Below are 16,030 nucleotides of genomic sequence, written 5' to 3'. Positions count from 1 at the left end.
AGCACAACCCCACAGGTAAGGACATTTGAGGCACTGCCACTTTTTTGTTTAAAAATAAAAATGACAGAATTTCCTTCAGCTGCACATTACGCATTTCAAAGAAAGGTACGTCAAACCCAGTTCTGGTTGATCTATTTTAGCACGTGTACATATGTGTCAACCTGGTGAGGCTGTTATTTTCTGAATAGCGTTCCTCAGAAGTCGCATTTGTCCAACATGTCTAATTTGCCGTCGACATCTGTCACACTCCACCTTTTATGTCTGTGACACAGAATTTCTAGGATACATTAAGATGGGTATCAGGTTTTCTAAAACATCGCACTGTCTCTAATCTCTTGTCTCCTCTCTCCACCCTCCCTTCTCTCTTTCTCTTCCTCACAGGGCTGATAGTCTACCTAGGAATGATGGGCGGAGCCTTTGTCCTGGGGGGCCTGGCTGACAAGCTGGGGAGGAAGCGAGTCCTCAGCATCTCCCTGGCCATCAACGCGTCCTTTGCCTCCCTCTCCTCCTTCGTACAGGGATATGGAGCTTTCCTCTTCTGCAGACTCATCTCGGGCATAGGGTATGTAATCACAAAGGTTCAGCTGGCCCCTCCTGCCCCCAGACCATCCATCCATCCTGGTACTGTGCCTCTGAGTGGTCCTCCAGAAAACCTTGAACTGAATTCTGTTTTTAAATTTTTGGCTGTACCTCACGGCATGTGGTACCTTAGTTCCCCAACCAGGAATCGAACCCATGCCTCCTGCAGTGGAAGGCAGAGTCTTAACCACTGGACCACCAGGGAAGTTCCCTGAATTCTTGTGTGACTTCCAAGATACTGTGTTAAGGTTGAATCTTAGAAAGGGGTTAGGTTGCAAAGTCAGTGTATAAGGTCAAAAGAACCTAATGCCGCTGTAGGCTGGTCTTTTGAATTTACTGGGTTGTTTCACCACTTGGCCCAAGGGCAGGACAAGGCAATTGCGTTCCTGGTCTGACTGTTTTTAATGTCTGACTTGGTTCTTCCTTTCTGGCGTTTTTTCTCTGCAGTATTGGGGGTGCTCTGCCCATCGTGTTTGCCTATTTTTCTGAATTCTTGTCCCGGGAGAAGCGAGGAGAGCACCTCAGTTGGCTGGGCATCTTCTGGATGACTGGTGGCGTCTACGCATCTGCCATGGCCTGGAGCATCATCCCGCACTACGGTGAGTGCAGAGAGCTTCAAGGGGCCGAGGGGCCCTCGTTCCCGGACACCTGCGTCTGCACAGCATTCCTGTCCTCAGCCCGAATCCCACACTCTCACACACAGTTCCTGTGTACAACCTTGATCTTTCTAAAGAACGTCCAGCACTGGGGACTCATTGCTAATTTCAGTACACGTCTGTCTGGAAATAACACAGTCTACCCTCTCTCTCTTCCTCCCTCCTTCTCTCCTTTCCTCTCTTTTATTTGAAAGGATTTCGACCTTCATATCCAGCCCTCTTCCTCACGGCAAATTAGGCTCCATTCCCTTCTCCAGGGGAACTTCCCGACCTAGGGATCGAACCTGGGTCTCCTGCATTGCAGGTGGATTCTTTATCATCTGAGCCACCCGGGAAGCCCTTTAAAGCAGACTTCATCTCCAGTTCTCTTCCTCACAATAAGTTAGGCTCAGTAATTCCTTTTCATAGGTGCTGTAGCAGAGGCCAAGAAGTTGGTAACTCGGCCAGACTGATGACGTGGCCTTGGCATGACCTTGAATCCTGACGCCCCCTCCCTCACAGTACAGTGCTCTGGTGTATTTTCCATTTTACTTCCTGCTGTCCCTCTTTTGGTTGCAGACACAGAGCAGCCCTTACAGACAAGGTCTTGGTTTCAGCCGAGACAATTTTATTATCTTGGTTAATTGTGAAAACTGGATTTTCAGGACAGAGACTTGGCAATATTAACTTTCACTATTGGATTTTATTAAGGGTAAAGTAGGGAGAAGGCAGCAGTTTTGAATTCGATTATGCCTTTGGAGTATCCTGGGTAATGCCATTAACGTCCTTCAAAATTATTTTTGGCACACTGCTGATTATGGGTGTAGGCTTTGCCATCATCTAGAATCCTGCAGACCATAGGGACGAGCAGACACCTGCCCCTGAAGTTAATCAACACTCCTCTACCCATTCCCCTCCTTGGTGTGTGTGTGTGTTTATTAAAGTGCAGTTTATTTGCAATGTTGTATTAGTTTCAGGTGTATAGGAATGTGAGTCAGTTATTCTTTTTCAGATTCTTTCCCCATATAGTTTATTACAAAATATAGAATATAGTTCCTATGCTTGTAGTAGGTCCTTAATGGTTATTTAATTTATATATCGTAGTGTGTATATGTTAATCTCAAACTTACAGCTTATCCCTTCCCCACTATGCCCTTTGGTAACCGTTCATTTGTTTTCTATGTCTGTTAGTCTGTTTTGTTTTGGAAATCAGTTCATGTGTATCATTTTTAGGTTCTACATATAAACAATATCATAGGATAATTGTCTTTCTCTGTCTTCACTTAGTCTGATAATCTCTGGATCCATCCATGTTGCTGCAAATGGCCTTATTTCGTTATTTTTTATGGCTCAGTAATATTCCATAGTGTGGCTTCCCTGGTGGCTCAGTGGTAAAGAATCTGCCTGCAATACAGGAACCTCCCGAGATGATGTGGGTTTGATCCCTGGGTGGGGAATATACCCTGGAGGTGGGCATAACAATGCACTCCAGTATTCTTGCCTGGAGAATCCTACGGACAAAGGAGACTGGGTGGGCTACAGTCCACAGGGTTTCAAAGAGTCAGACACCACTGAAGTGACGTAGCAGGCATGCATGCATTATTCCATAATGTATATCACATGTTCTTCATCCGTTCAGCTGTCCGTGGACATTTAGGTTGCTTCCATGTCTTGGCTACTGTGGTAGTGCTGCTATGAACACTGGGGTGCATGTAGCTTTTTGAATCAGGATTTTCTCTAGATAATGCCCAGGAGTGGGATTGCAGGATCATATGGTAATTCTATCTTTAGTTTTTTAGGGAACCTCTATACTGTTCTCCATAGGTGGATGTACCAATCTGCATCTCCACCAACAGTGTAGGAGGGTTCCTTTTTCTCTTGGCATGCTTGTTTTAAATCTAACCCTCACTGGTGTCTGTTCTGGGCTAAGGGAGGCTTCAGCATTATCTTTTTAAGAAGCAGCACTCTTCTTTGATTGGTATAGTTAAGGAGATGCTGGGTATATTACCCTGAGAACCTGATCAACCCTGAAATCTCAGCAGTTTAATACCAAAGACATTTCCCCTCCTTCAAAGCTGGCTGGTCTTTCTGATCTGTGCGCAACTCTGCTCCTCAGTAGTCTTAGGACTCTGGTTCCTCCCAGCGTGTGCCTCCCCTCTTCAGCATGTAACCTACATGCTGGTTCAGGAAAACAGCATGGGCAGTTGCATGTGGGTGCTTTTGAAGGGCAGGGTAGGAAGTGGATCACATCCTCTTTGCTCACATCCCCTTGGCCCCAGATCTGTAATGCGACCACTGGGCAGTGTAACCTAGCTGTGTGCCCTGAAGCCAGAGGAAATGGGTTTGAGACCATATCCCCCTGGATTTTGTATCAGAAACAGAGAGAGAAATATGAACAGAAACAATGAAATAAAGAGTTGACGTTTCCCAGGTAATTCTGTTACCATAGGCAGTTCTCCCTGGAGAAGGGCATGGCAACCCACACCAGTATTCTTGCCTGGAGAATCCCACGGTCAGAGGAGCCCGGCAGGCTACAGTCCATCAGGTCACAGGTGGACACAAATGAGGTGACTAAGCATGCACGCAGGCAGTTTTTCATAATTTTAGATACAAAACTGTATTATTCCCCATATTAGGCTCTGCATTCTACCCTTCCCTCAAAGGCACACTTTAATTATCCAGGCTGTTGGTTACATGGGTCCAAGGAATTGCTTTTGTCCTTGCTATTAATATAATATCATTTCCCCTGGTCATTGATCCAAATGTGTTAGCGGTAAGAAACTATTTCTACATATAAATTGAATTAGAAAAATTTGTTGGGAGGGGAACAAATAGACTCTGGATAAAATTACATAGCAGGGCTGTGTAATTTGGAACTAGTCACTCTAGCTTGTCCAGGCTTGGTTCCTTCATCTATAAAATGAAGGGAGAAAGAAGTGAAGGGAGTTGACTCTAGAGATCTGATCTGTGCCAGCCCTAACAGCCAGCAGTTCTTGGGATGCAAAGAATGTCAAGAAAATTTTGGAGATGATTCTAGTACTTGGGCTGGCTTCCCTCCAAGCTGCACTAGCAATTCTAGCCCTGTTTGCAGACTGCTTGTTCTGTAAGAGAACTGCCCCCACAACCAACCAATGAGCAAAGGTTCTTGGCTTCCCTCTGATTGGATCAGCTTAGGTCATATGCTCACCTCAGCCAATCACTAAGCCCCAGAGGATGCCCCCTACTGAGGGTTTCATATACTTCATTCCCCATCCCTAGCATTGGGGGTGGGGCTAGTCCCACCCAAACCACAAGTCTGTAACCCAGTGGGGAAGGACTGGAAAGATTTTGTGAGGTAGGCGAGCAGCCCACAGTAGTCACTACAAACTGTGTCACTTTTTTACTTCACTTCACACACTAACATGTGCCAATGTCTGGGCGTCTGGTTTTTAAAGAAGCAATAAAATAATTCAGGTTGGGAACTTATTGATCAAGACCGAATGGGATGCCCATGGCAGAGGGGCCATAAGGCTGCTGGCTGATAGCAGGGCTTGTGCTTAAATATCCCACTCCAGATGGACAGGATATTTTCCTATTTGTATGCTTTTGTGGGCTGCAAGGAGATCCAACCAGTCAATCCTAAAGGAAATCCATCCTGAATATTCACTGGACAGACGATATTGAAGCTGAAACTCCAATACTTTGGCCTTCTGATGTGAAGAATTGACTCACTGTAGAAGACCCTGATGCTGGGAAAGATTTAAGTGCAAGAGGAAAAGGGGATGAAAGAGGATGATATAGTTGGATGGCTGCACGGACTCGATGAACATGAGTTTGAGCAAGCTCCAGGAGTTGGTGATGGACAGGGTAGGCTGGCGTGCTGCAGTCCATGGGGTCACAAAGAGTCAGACATGACTGAGTGACTGAACTGAACTGAACTGAACTAATGCTTGTATGAAATCTGTGGCTTTTACATGCCATTTAAAAATACTAGCCTCTTGGATGATTAGGCTTGAAGGCCTGAAACACACATTTACTTGAGGGCAAAGCCATCCCAGAAATATGGTAGACTAAAATCACAGTGTAACAGGAGTGACTATTTATCTTAAGCCTCATTTTTACCAGAACCAGATGTTTTGTCCACAGTGAACCAGTTATTTGGTGATTTTTTTTTTAATAGACCTAAGACATTAATCCTCTAACATCGCCTCCACTCAGCAGGGATAAATGCAGGGGTGATCCAGAAAGGAGACTGAATGTTTGTACGTAACTTGTACAAACCATTTAATTGCTTTTGCCGGGATGAAATGATGTGAGGTCTTGGCACCAGGAATTTGGGTGACGGAGTCATTAAGAAAGAAAATTACAAAGCTCAAAATGTTTTTCTGGGAAGTCATGGACACAGCCCTGAAAAAAGTGGCTATATTATGGAAGATTAATTCCCACTGTAGTCAGCAGCACCAGCTGTTTGTGAGATCCTGATGGAGAAAAAGTAGGGCAAGCTAAAAGATCAGTGAACAGGACAATCCTTGTTTCCAGATTAGCAGTTGTTCCATATATTTGGAAACAGTTTGCTATTTAATTTTATTTAATTTAAGGCCCCGAAGATGTGCCTAATGAAGTACAGGTTACTAAGTCACCGTAAAAATCAGAGAGGCATGAGGGAATAATGGATTTTGGACAATTTGCGCATATTATCATTAAGAAAAAAATATCTCTCTGAGGCAGAGTACTTTCTAAAGATACCTGTTTCTGTTCTTCTTCTTTTGTTACCCACCTGAGTTGGACGGCTGTGTGGTTTTGATCAACTTTATTTCTAGTTACGCCAGAATGGTTTTTGAACATGAGCTGAGGATGTGGAAATCTTCCTATGGTTTTGTCTTCCTCTTCCAGTTGTCACTCCCAGGAGAAAGGAAAGGCTTTTTAATTAAAATAAACAAGCAAACCCCAGTGATATCGGAGGGAGGACGGGCTGTGCATAAAGAGGTTTGATTCTGATTGAGAAGGCTGGATGTATTATGTATATTATGTTCTGTGGCCATTGTGTAAAAGTGGCCACAGTCCCATGCTTTTCCACCTGGGATTCTCTCTGGCCAGTCCTTTCACTCTGCAAATAGAATTAGAAATATCTAAAAAAAAAAAAAAGAAAGAAATATCTGCAGAAACAAGAGATATTAGGAATCTCTGGCAAGTAGGACAAATTGAACTGCAGTGGTGAGTAATAGACTTCAAGACATAAACCTCCCACTCAGGAGTTAGCCATTTAGTGTATTTTTCAAGTAAATGGAAAAGAGATTTTACAGCAGAATAATGTTTACCCTTTGAACTTTAGAAATCACTCTATTTATTTATAAAGTTAGGTCTTTTTAAGAAATGCTATTGGGGGACTTCCCTGGTGGACTAATGGTTAAGACTGCCTTCCAATACCGGGGGTGCAGGTTTAATCCCTGGTTGGGTAGCAAAGATCCCACATGCCTTGAGGCCAAAAATCCAAAGCATAGAATCCGTGGACAGTGCACAAGACCCTGATTTGATTCCTGGGTTGGGAAGGTCCCCTGGAGAAGGAATAGCCTTCCCACTGCAGTATTCATGGGCTTCCCTGGTGGCTCAAATGGTTAAAGAATCCACCTGCAATGGGGGAGACCTGGATTTAATCCCTGGGTCAGGAAGATGCCCTGGAGGAGGGCATGGAAACCCACTCCAGTATTCTTGCCTGGAGAATCCCATGGACAGAAGAACCTGGCAGGCTACAGTCCTTGGGGTCACAAAGAGTTGGACATGACAGAAAGACTGAGCGAAGCACAAACAACAGAAGAACTACTGTAACAAGTCCAATAAAGACTTTTTAAGAATGGTCCCCGTCAAAAAACAGAATCTTAAAAAAACAAAACAAAACAGAAATGCTGTTGGAATTGTCTTCAGAGTTTGTTTTGAGTGGCTTGAGAGAACCAGTCTATTTCATAACCTTGGCTTTGAAAGAAAACAGTTCTTTTGCTGATCTTTGCTGATATTCACCTATTTTATTCAACATCTTTGGCACTAAATGTCCTGTAACTACTTCTAAACAAATCAAAGTTGCCCTCAAAGCAGGCGGGTTATTATTGATTGTTGGGGAGCTTTCACACACAGTGAATCTGTGGAAGTACCATTACCTGCATTCTGCAGCTGTGAAAACTCACCAACATAACAATAACGATGTGAGAAAGCCAGGATTTGAACTCTGACCTATGTGACTGCAGAAGTCCAGGCACTTTCCACTGTGTCATTGTTCCCCAAGACAGGGAAATTTGCTACTTGTAAAGATGTTTGAAATAATGTTTTGTAGATTCTGAAGGCAATTTCCAAAAATGAGTTTTAGGAATACTTTGAATATAATGAAAGCTGAGTTGGAGCTAGTCACCTCTCTGTTTCAATGATTATGGAATTCCTTTGAATGTAGAAGCTCAGTTTATTTAAAAAAAAAAATTAGTGTTATGACTGACAGTGGTTTTCAAAGTGTGGTCCGAAGCCCTGTGCTTTGGAATCACCCAGAGCTGGTATCGCTCTTTGACGTGGGTGAGAGTGATCCCCCATCAAAACCCTAGGTCACATAAGGCCCTCCTCTGGCTTTCCTTTGTCTTCCCTGATGGCTCAGATGGTGAAGAATCTGCGCGCAATGCAGGAGGTGCGGGTTCGATCCCTGGGTTGGGAGGATACCCTGGAGAGGGGCATGGCAACCCACCTCAGTATTCTTACCTGGAGAATCCCATGGACAGAGGAGCTTGGCAGGCTACAGTTCATAGGGTTGCAAAGAGTCAGACAGGACTGAGGGACCAACACTTTCACTTTCTTGAAGGTCACTCTAAGACCATGTCAGAAAGTCTGACTACTTTATTTTCAATTGGAGTATAGTTGCTTTACAATGTTGTGTTAGTTTATGCTGTGCAATGAAGGGAATCAGCCATACGTATACACATGTCCCCCCCTTCTTGAGCCTCCCTCCCCCCACCCCCCGCCCCACCCTCTCGGTCATCACAGAGCACTGAGCTGAGCTTCCTGTGCTATAGAGCAGCTTCCCGCTAGGTGTCTATTTCTGCAGATGGTGACTGCAGCCTTGAAGTTAAAAGACACTTACTTCTTGGAAGGAAAGTTATGACCAACATAGATAGCATATTAAAAGCAGAGACATTACTTTGCCAACAAAGGTCCCTCTAGTCAAGGCTGTGGTTTTTCCAGTGGTCATGTGTGGATGTGAGAGTTGGACTATAAAGAAAGCTGAGTGCCAAAGAATTGATGCTTTTGAACTGTGGTGTTGGAGAAGACTCTTGAGAGTCCCTTGGACTGCAAGGAGATCCAACCAGTCCATCCTAAAGGAGATCAGTCCTGGGTGTTCATTGGAAGGACTGATGTTGAAGCTGAAACTCTGATACTTTGGCCACCTGATGCGAAGAGCTGACTCATTTGAAAAGACCCTGATGCTGGGAAAGATTGAGGGCAGGAGGAGAAGGGGACAACAGAGGATGAGATGGTTGGATGGCACCATTGAGTCAATGGACATGAGTTTGGGTGGACTCTGGGAGTTGGTGATGGACAGGGAGGACAGGTGCTGCGGTCCATGGGGGTCACAAAGAGTCGGGCACGACTGAGTGACTGAGCTGAACTGAGTGTATATATATCAATGCTACTCTCCCAATTCATTCCACCCTCCCCTTTCCTCTGTGTGTCCACATATCTGTCCTCTATGTCTGTGTCTGTTTCTGCACTGTGAACAGGCTCATCTGTACCATATTTTTAGATTGCATAAATAGGCATTAATATATGATATCTGTTTTTCTCTTTCTGACTTACTTCACTTGGTATGATGGACTCTAGGTCCATCCGTATCAATACAAATAACCCAGTTTCATTCCTTTTTATGGCTGAGTAATACTCCACTGTGACTATATACTACACCTTTATCCATTCATTTGTCGACAGACATTTAGGTTGCTTCCGTGTCCTGGCTGTTGTAAATAGTGCTGCATATCTGACTGCTTCTTCACAGGCTGGGGCTTCAGCATGGGCAGCAACTACCACTTCCACAGCTGGAGAGTGTTTGTCATCGTCTGCGCTCTGCCCTGCACCGTGTCCATGGTGGCCCTGAAGTTCATGCCAGAGAGCCCGAGGTTTCTGCTGGAGGTGAGTCAGTGTCCCCACCCCATGCGAGTCCTGCTGTCCTAGCCCTTCAGTCCCAGGCCAGCTTTGACCTGGCCCATCATTAAACCCATCGTGATGGTGGCCTGCCCAGGATTCAAGGACTGCCAGAGCTGGAGGGCTTGAGCTCACAGAGTGCAGACCAGAGGCACTGCTTCCCGAATCTGGGCGGAGCTGGAGGGCACCCTCTTGAAGATGCTTCTGGTACCCATGCTCCCAGAGGTCCTGATGACCTCCAAAGCTGCATGAATGGGGCTTCCCTGGCAATCCAGTGGTTGAGACAACATGCTTCCACTGCAGGAGGCACAGGTTCAATCCCTGGGCATGGAACTAACATCCACATGCTATGAGGCAGAAAACAAAACAAAACAAAAACCCCCCAAAGTGAAAAACAAAAAGCTGCATGGAGTTTTTTCCATGCTACTCTGGTGAACTGGGTTGTAGATCTCTCCCTGCTCCACAGCCCTTCAAGATTCTTGTCTTTTCAGGATCTCTCTCCTCCAGAAGGCTGTTCCCACAGTCCTAAGAGGTTTCCAACTTGATGGTAGTGGTGGAGGCTTTCATGCTTGCAGTGGTCAGATGGGTAGGGCTGGTGGAAGGGCGATAGGACTCCAAGGCTCTTATAGCCCCAGTTCTCAGCATCCACTCACAAGCTTCTTTCTAACTTTCTGCAGACTTTCTTGTTGAATGTCTTCTTTCATCCCATTGGTCATGGGCAGATGCAGCAAAAAGTTTTTGTTTTTTTTTTTAATCCAAGCTTATCTCAGAAGCTTTGATGTATATTGCTCTCTAGGACTGCTGTAACAAAGGTACACAAACTGTCTCAGAGTCACAGAAATTTGTTGTCCCCCAGATCTGTTGGCTAAAAATGCTAAATCAAGGTGTTTGGAGGGCCACACTCCCTCAGAAGTCCTTAAGGCAGAGGTCACCAACCTGTGGAATCGAGTGCCTGATGATCTGAAGTGGAGCTGATGTAGTGATAATAGAAATAAAGTGCACAATAAATGCAATGCACTTGAATCCTCCCAAAACCATCCTCCGCATCCTGGTCCACGGAGAAATTGTTTTCCATGACACAGGTCCCTGGTGCCAAAATGGTTAGGGACCACTGCCATAGGGCAACCTTCACTTTGCCTCTTCCAGCTTCTGATGGGTTGTGTACATTTGGGGTGCTCCTTGCCTTGCAGCTCTTTCATTCCAATCTGTCTTTGTCACCACAGGCATTCTCTCTGAGTGCCTCTAGGTCTTCACTTGGGCTGTTCTTATAAGGACACCAATCATGTTGGATTAGGGGCCCATGCTGCCCCAGTATGACCTCATCTTAATTAATTACATCTGCAGCAACTCTACTTCCGAATAAAGTCACCTTCTGGGGCACTGAGGGCTAGAACTTCAACATATCTTTTGGCGTGGGGGACACAATTGAACCTGTTATATATTGGGTCTTGGCTTTAATCTGGCAGAGAGGATCATGGCTCCCACCTGTAGTCTATTCAACCTTAAAACTACATGTAGTCACTCACAGCCTATGATGATAATAATACCCAGCATTTACACCTCTAAGGCACAGCCTGATTATGGCTTGTCCTGGTTTTTCACAGGCCGTAGACTGTAACGTGTCCATGGCCAATGGCTAAGACTCGGGTATCAGCACCCTGCTGTTTCTGTCGGGTTTTCCACCTCTAATTAGCAAAGGACTGTTCATGTGTCTCTCCTTGGTTTTACCAGATGGGCAAACACGACGAAGCCTGGATGATTCTCAAGCACGTCCACGACACCAACATGAGGGCCAAGGGGGCCCCGGAGAAGGTGTTCACGGTGAGTGCATGGTCACCTGTGCCAGCCAGAGCGGAGCTTCTCCTCTTCACTGCTTTGGTTTGCTAAAAAATAATTTTACTGCATAAGCACATCACAGAAAATTTGTCAAAAGGGAAATAAAGCCCCTGACATTCCTATTACTGCATCATAAGTATTTTTTGTGTTTTGATGGATTCCTTCTTGGTACCACTAGTTGCTCAAAAATAGCAAAGGAAAAAAACTAGCTGTATTCGTACTGGGATAGCCAGATGTACCTATCTTTACATATAAATAGATATTATTTAAGAGCTCTCATAGACATTCTACGTGTGTCTAATAGTATTCAGAATCATGTTTTTAAAAAATTATTCATTTTAATTGGAGGCTAATTGCTTTACAATATTGTGGTGGTTTTGCCATACATCGACATGACTCAGCCGTGGGAGTACAAGCGTCCCGCGGTCCCAGACACCCCTCCCCAGCCCTCTGGGCTGTCTCAGCGCACGGGCTTTGGGTGCTCTGTCTCATGCATCGAACTTGGACTGGTGATCTGTTTCACATATGGTAATACACATGTGTCAATGCTATTCTCTCAAATCATCTGACCCTTACCTTCTCTCACAGAGTCCAAAAGTCTGTTCTTTACATCTGTGTCCCTTTTCCTGTCTTGCATATAGGGTCATTGTTACCATCTTTCTAAATTCCTTGCGTTAACATACCGTATTGGTGTTTTTCTTTCTGATTTATTTCACTGTGTATAATGAGCTCCAATTTAATCTACTTCATCAGAACTGACTCAAATGCATACTTTTTTATAGCTGAGTAATATTCCATGGTGTATATGTACCACAACTTTCTTATCCATTCATGTCCCGATGGACAGCTAGGTTGCTTCCATGTCCTGGCTATTGTAAACAGTGCTGTGATGAACATGGGGGTACACGTGTCTCTTTCAGTTCTGGTTTCCTCAGTGTGTATGCCCAGCAGGGGGATTGCTGGGTCATACGGCAGTTCTATTTCCAGTTTTTTAAGGAATCTCCACACTGTTCTCCATAGTGGCTGTACTAGTTTGCATTCCCACCAGCAGTGTAAGAGGGTTCCCTTTTCTCCACACCCTCTCCAGCATTTATTGTTTGTAGACTTTTTGATAGCAGCCATTCTGACCGGCGTGAGATGGTACCTCATTGTGGTTTTGATTTGCATTTCTCTGATAATGAGTGATGTTGAGCATCTTTTCATGTGTTTGTTAGCCATCTGTATGTCTTCTTTGGAGAAATGTCTGTTTAGTTCTTTGGCCCATCTTTTGATTGGGTCATTTATTTTTATGGTATGGAGCTGCATGAGCTGCTTGTATATTTTGGAAATTAATTCTTTGTCAGTTGTTTCGTTTGCTATTATTTTCTCCCATTCTGAAGGCTGCCTTTTCACCTTGCTTATAGTTTCCTTCATTGTGCAAAAGCTTTTAAGTTTAATTAGGTCTTGTTTGTTTATTTTTGCTTTTATTTCCATTACTTTGGGAGGTAGGTCATAGAGGATCTTGCTGTGATTTATGTCGGAGAGTGTTCTGCCTATGTTTTCCTCTAGGAGTTTTATAGTATAACATTTAGCTTAAATTTTTTCTTATACGTGTGTATGTGTTAGTCATTCAGTTGTGCCCAACTTTGCAACTGCATGGACTGAAGGGGCAGAGGATCAACCTCTCAGAGAATAGGGTCTCCTCCTTCCTTCTCCCCATCCCCTCTTCCTTTCTCCCTCTTTAGTCCCCTCCCCTCCCTTATCCTCTCTGTGGAATAAAGCACATTTTTCTCCTTGACTCATGCAAAGAAGTTTATGTCTTTTGAGTTTGAGCCCATTTCCCAGGGATTTTCCCACATGTGAAGCAGTTTATTAATGTATGGTGTTTATTCCACAATAACCCTGAACTCTCCTAAGAGGAGTCTTCCTTGGGTAGATTACTGTCCACTTCATTTGTGTGTCTGTCCCTGTAACTATAAATCTCCCTGACCTTCCACCTCTGTCTTACCCTGCTTGTTGCATGCAGGACCTAACACACAGTGGTTTTCCTAAGGTTGCCCCTGGAAGGATCACTTCTAAACTAACTGCAGGTTGATACTGTGTGTAAAATAGATAACTCATGGAAACCTGCTGTATGGCACTGGGAGCTCTACTTATGTGCTGCGATGACCGGAATGGGAAGGAAGTCCAAAAGAGAGGGGATGTGTGTAGACGTGGGATTTCCCAGTGGCGCTAGTGGTAAAGAAGCCGCCTTCAGTGCAGGAGCTGCAGGAGGCTGGGGTTTGAGCCCTGGGTTGGGAAGATCCCCTGGTGGAGGGCATGGCAAACCACTCCAGTATTCTTGCCCAGAGAATCCCGTGGACAGAGGAGCCTGGTGGGCTACAGTCTGCAGGGTCGCAGAGTCAGACATGACTGAAGAGACTTCGCATGCACGTGACTGATTCATTTTGTTTTATAGTAGAAATTAATACAACATCATAAAGTAACTATCCTCCAATAAAAATTAAATAAAAAAAGAAGCCAACCACAGAGTTGCCTGACTGGGACCCCTTTGTAGAAAAGTGGTCTGACTTTCTCTTTTAACCACCCATTCTAACATAAACAGCTTACTTTTAAGAAATGAGATATTGGCCTGAAAATCAATCAAAACTCCAAATTCCAAAGGCGAAACTGAGCCCTTACTTCATGACCAGAACTCCTCATTTCAGGAAGGGTGTATATGCCCCAGAAGAAAGCTTGGGCAGGAGTCAGTGAGCAGAAGGCTCTGAGACCTGGACTTTTGTCTTTCTCCAACACGCGTGCCGGTCACCAAGTCCTTGGGCATAAACTCTGTTTTCAGTAGTTTTCACCCCTCCACAGGAAAAGGGAATCAGAAAGGTTATGGACTCAGTATTTCTATAACTGATGCTGAAAGCTCAGCTTCTCTGTAGAAGTAGAAATGAGTAGCTTTATTGCTTTGTCAGGAAAGGGGGGCCACAGCACACTAATGCCCTCAGAAATGTGTGTCCAAACTTGGGGAAGATAGTGAGAAGTTTCATAGTAATTGCTCAAAGAGGGTGTGATCAGCTCATGGACGTTCTTCTGATGGGTTGGTGGTGAGTTAAGTGGGAGTCAGCATCATCAACCTTCAGGTCCAACTAGTCTGGGGTCTACGTGCTTGTGAGCAGCACATCATCATTAATAGTTAACTTCTCTCACCAGGAGGGGATTTCAGGATCTGTAAAACAGCTCGAAGATATTATGTGTATCCATTGATGTGGAAACAGGACCTTGCTCCAAGGCTGCACTATTGTTTCTCCCCGATCTCTCATCCCTTCCCTAATGAATGACTGCTTGGAACTGCCCATTGGAACTCAGGGAAGGTCATGGAGGCTGAATGAATGCTGTTTCCTATAATTAAAGAAATGGGGGACACAGAAAGGCCTTATGCCCAGGAGCCCCACAGGGTCCTACATGGGATCATGCTGACTTGATGATCATATTAATGATGTAGAAGCAGATGACTGGATGGGGCAGGGGAAAAAGGGAAAAAAACAAAGGACTGGAAAGAGTTACTAACTTCAGATGGCTGGGCTGTGGCTGGAGTGGGAAGTGAATACTCGGCCCCACTGGATGGGGACCCCTGCTCTGCTCCTGCGTGCTGCCCTCTGTGGATGTCTCACAGTGAATGTACTCAGGGGCCTGGAGGAAGAGCGTCGGGCAGGCTGGACTCAGTGCTCATGGGGAGCCCGGGCGTGGCCCTCCTCACTCTGCCTTTGAGCTGATGGGGTTCAGGATATAACAGCCCCAAATTATGGCACCTCGATGTAGTGTATCTCGTAAGCTGAAGGAGATGGAGAGAACAGCAGAAGCAGAAAGGTTACTCTGACCTCCCCTTGCTCCCCCTTCTTCCCTGAAACAGGCCATAAATCTCCCACGTGAAGGATGCCTTCCCTGAACCAGGAGGAAAGACGACGTTGTTCTCAAGAGCTATGGCTGTTGTTCTTCAGACCAAGAAGGCTATATAAACAAACCCTTATCATCCTAATTACTTCTTCACCGTTATTCACCCAAATCCCTTTGTTTTGTCTGTTCTTCACAAATTTACTGTTTCTAAGGCTTCCCTGGGGGCTCAGATAATAGAGAATCTGCCTGCAATGCAGGAGACCGGGGTTCCATCCCTGAGTCGGGAAGATCCGCTGGAGAAGGGCATGGTAACCCGCTCCAGTATTCCTGCCTGGAGAATCCCATGGACAGAGGAGCCTAGTGGCTTATAGTCCATAGGGTCACAAAGAGTTGGACGTGACTGAGCAAATAACACACACACACACACACACACACACACACAGAGTATAAAAGCTTCCTGCATGGTCACTTCTTTGGGACTTCATTCTCTTGTGAAGGCTCCCACAGATATGTAAAACTTTAGTAAAATGTGGGTGCTTTACTTCTGTTAATCTTTCTCAGCTGTGTTGTCTCAGTTGCAGCACTGGGAATCTTTCAGTTGAGGAATCTAGATCCATGACTGGGGATCAAACCCAGGCCCCCTGCACTGTGAGCACAGAGTCTTAGCCACTGGACCACCAGGGAAGTCCCTACTCCTGTTAAATCTGTCTTTGCCAGTTTAGCTTCCAGACCGAGTCAGGGAGTCTAGGACGGCAGAGGAGAACTCTTTCCTCCCCTACAGGGCCCTGGCTTCACCAGCCCTGTTTGCTGCCTCACAAGCTTCCATAATGCCCCCTGGCAGGTGTCCTTAGGACACCTTTGCAAAGGGGAGGTGTTAAAATATTCCCTTGAGAACTGCTGTTCTGCAGGGTTGGGGCGAACACAGATCATATTATAGTTTAGACCAAAGCAAAGCCAAGCATCCTAGT

General features: G+C 45.2%; 1 protein-coding gene across 4 annotated transcripts in view; it reads left to right on the top strand.

The window, feature by feature from the left end:
- SV2B (synaptic vesicle glycoprotein 2B) overlaps positions 1 to 16,030 on the top strand; it is a 230,066-nt gene that overhangs the window by 173,910 nt on the left and 40,126 nt on the right. For all 4 annotated transcript variants that reach the window (XM_043922495.1, XM_043922498.1, XM_043922496.1 and 1 more), the window contains 4 exons: positions 382 to 562; positions 1,027 to 1,178; positions 9,217 to 9,350; positions 11,094 to 11,183. In XM_043922495.1, the coding sequence (XP_043778430.1) occupies positions 382 to 562; positions 1,027 to 1,178; positions 9,217 to 9,350; positions 11,094 to 11,183 (557 nt within the window). The remainder of the gene's footprint in view (positions 1 to 381; positions 563 to 1,026; positions 1,179 to 9,216; positions 9,351 to 11,093; positions 11,184 to 16,030) is intronic.

This window comes from Cervus elaphus, chromosome 13 (assembly GCF_910594005.1).
Source record: "Cervus elaphus chromosome 13, mCerEla1.1, whole genome shotgun sequence".
In the NCBI taxonomy this organism is placed as follows: Eukaryota; Metazoa; Chordata; class Mammalia; order Artiodactyla; family Cervidae; genus Cervus; species Cervus elaphus.
Note: the sequence above shows the minus strand (reverse complement) of the source record. Positions and strands in the feature narration are given on the sequence as shown.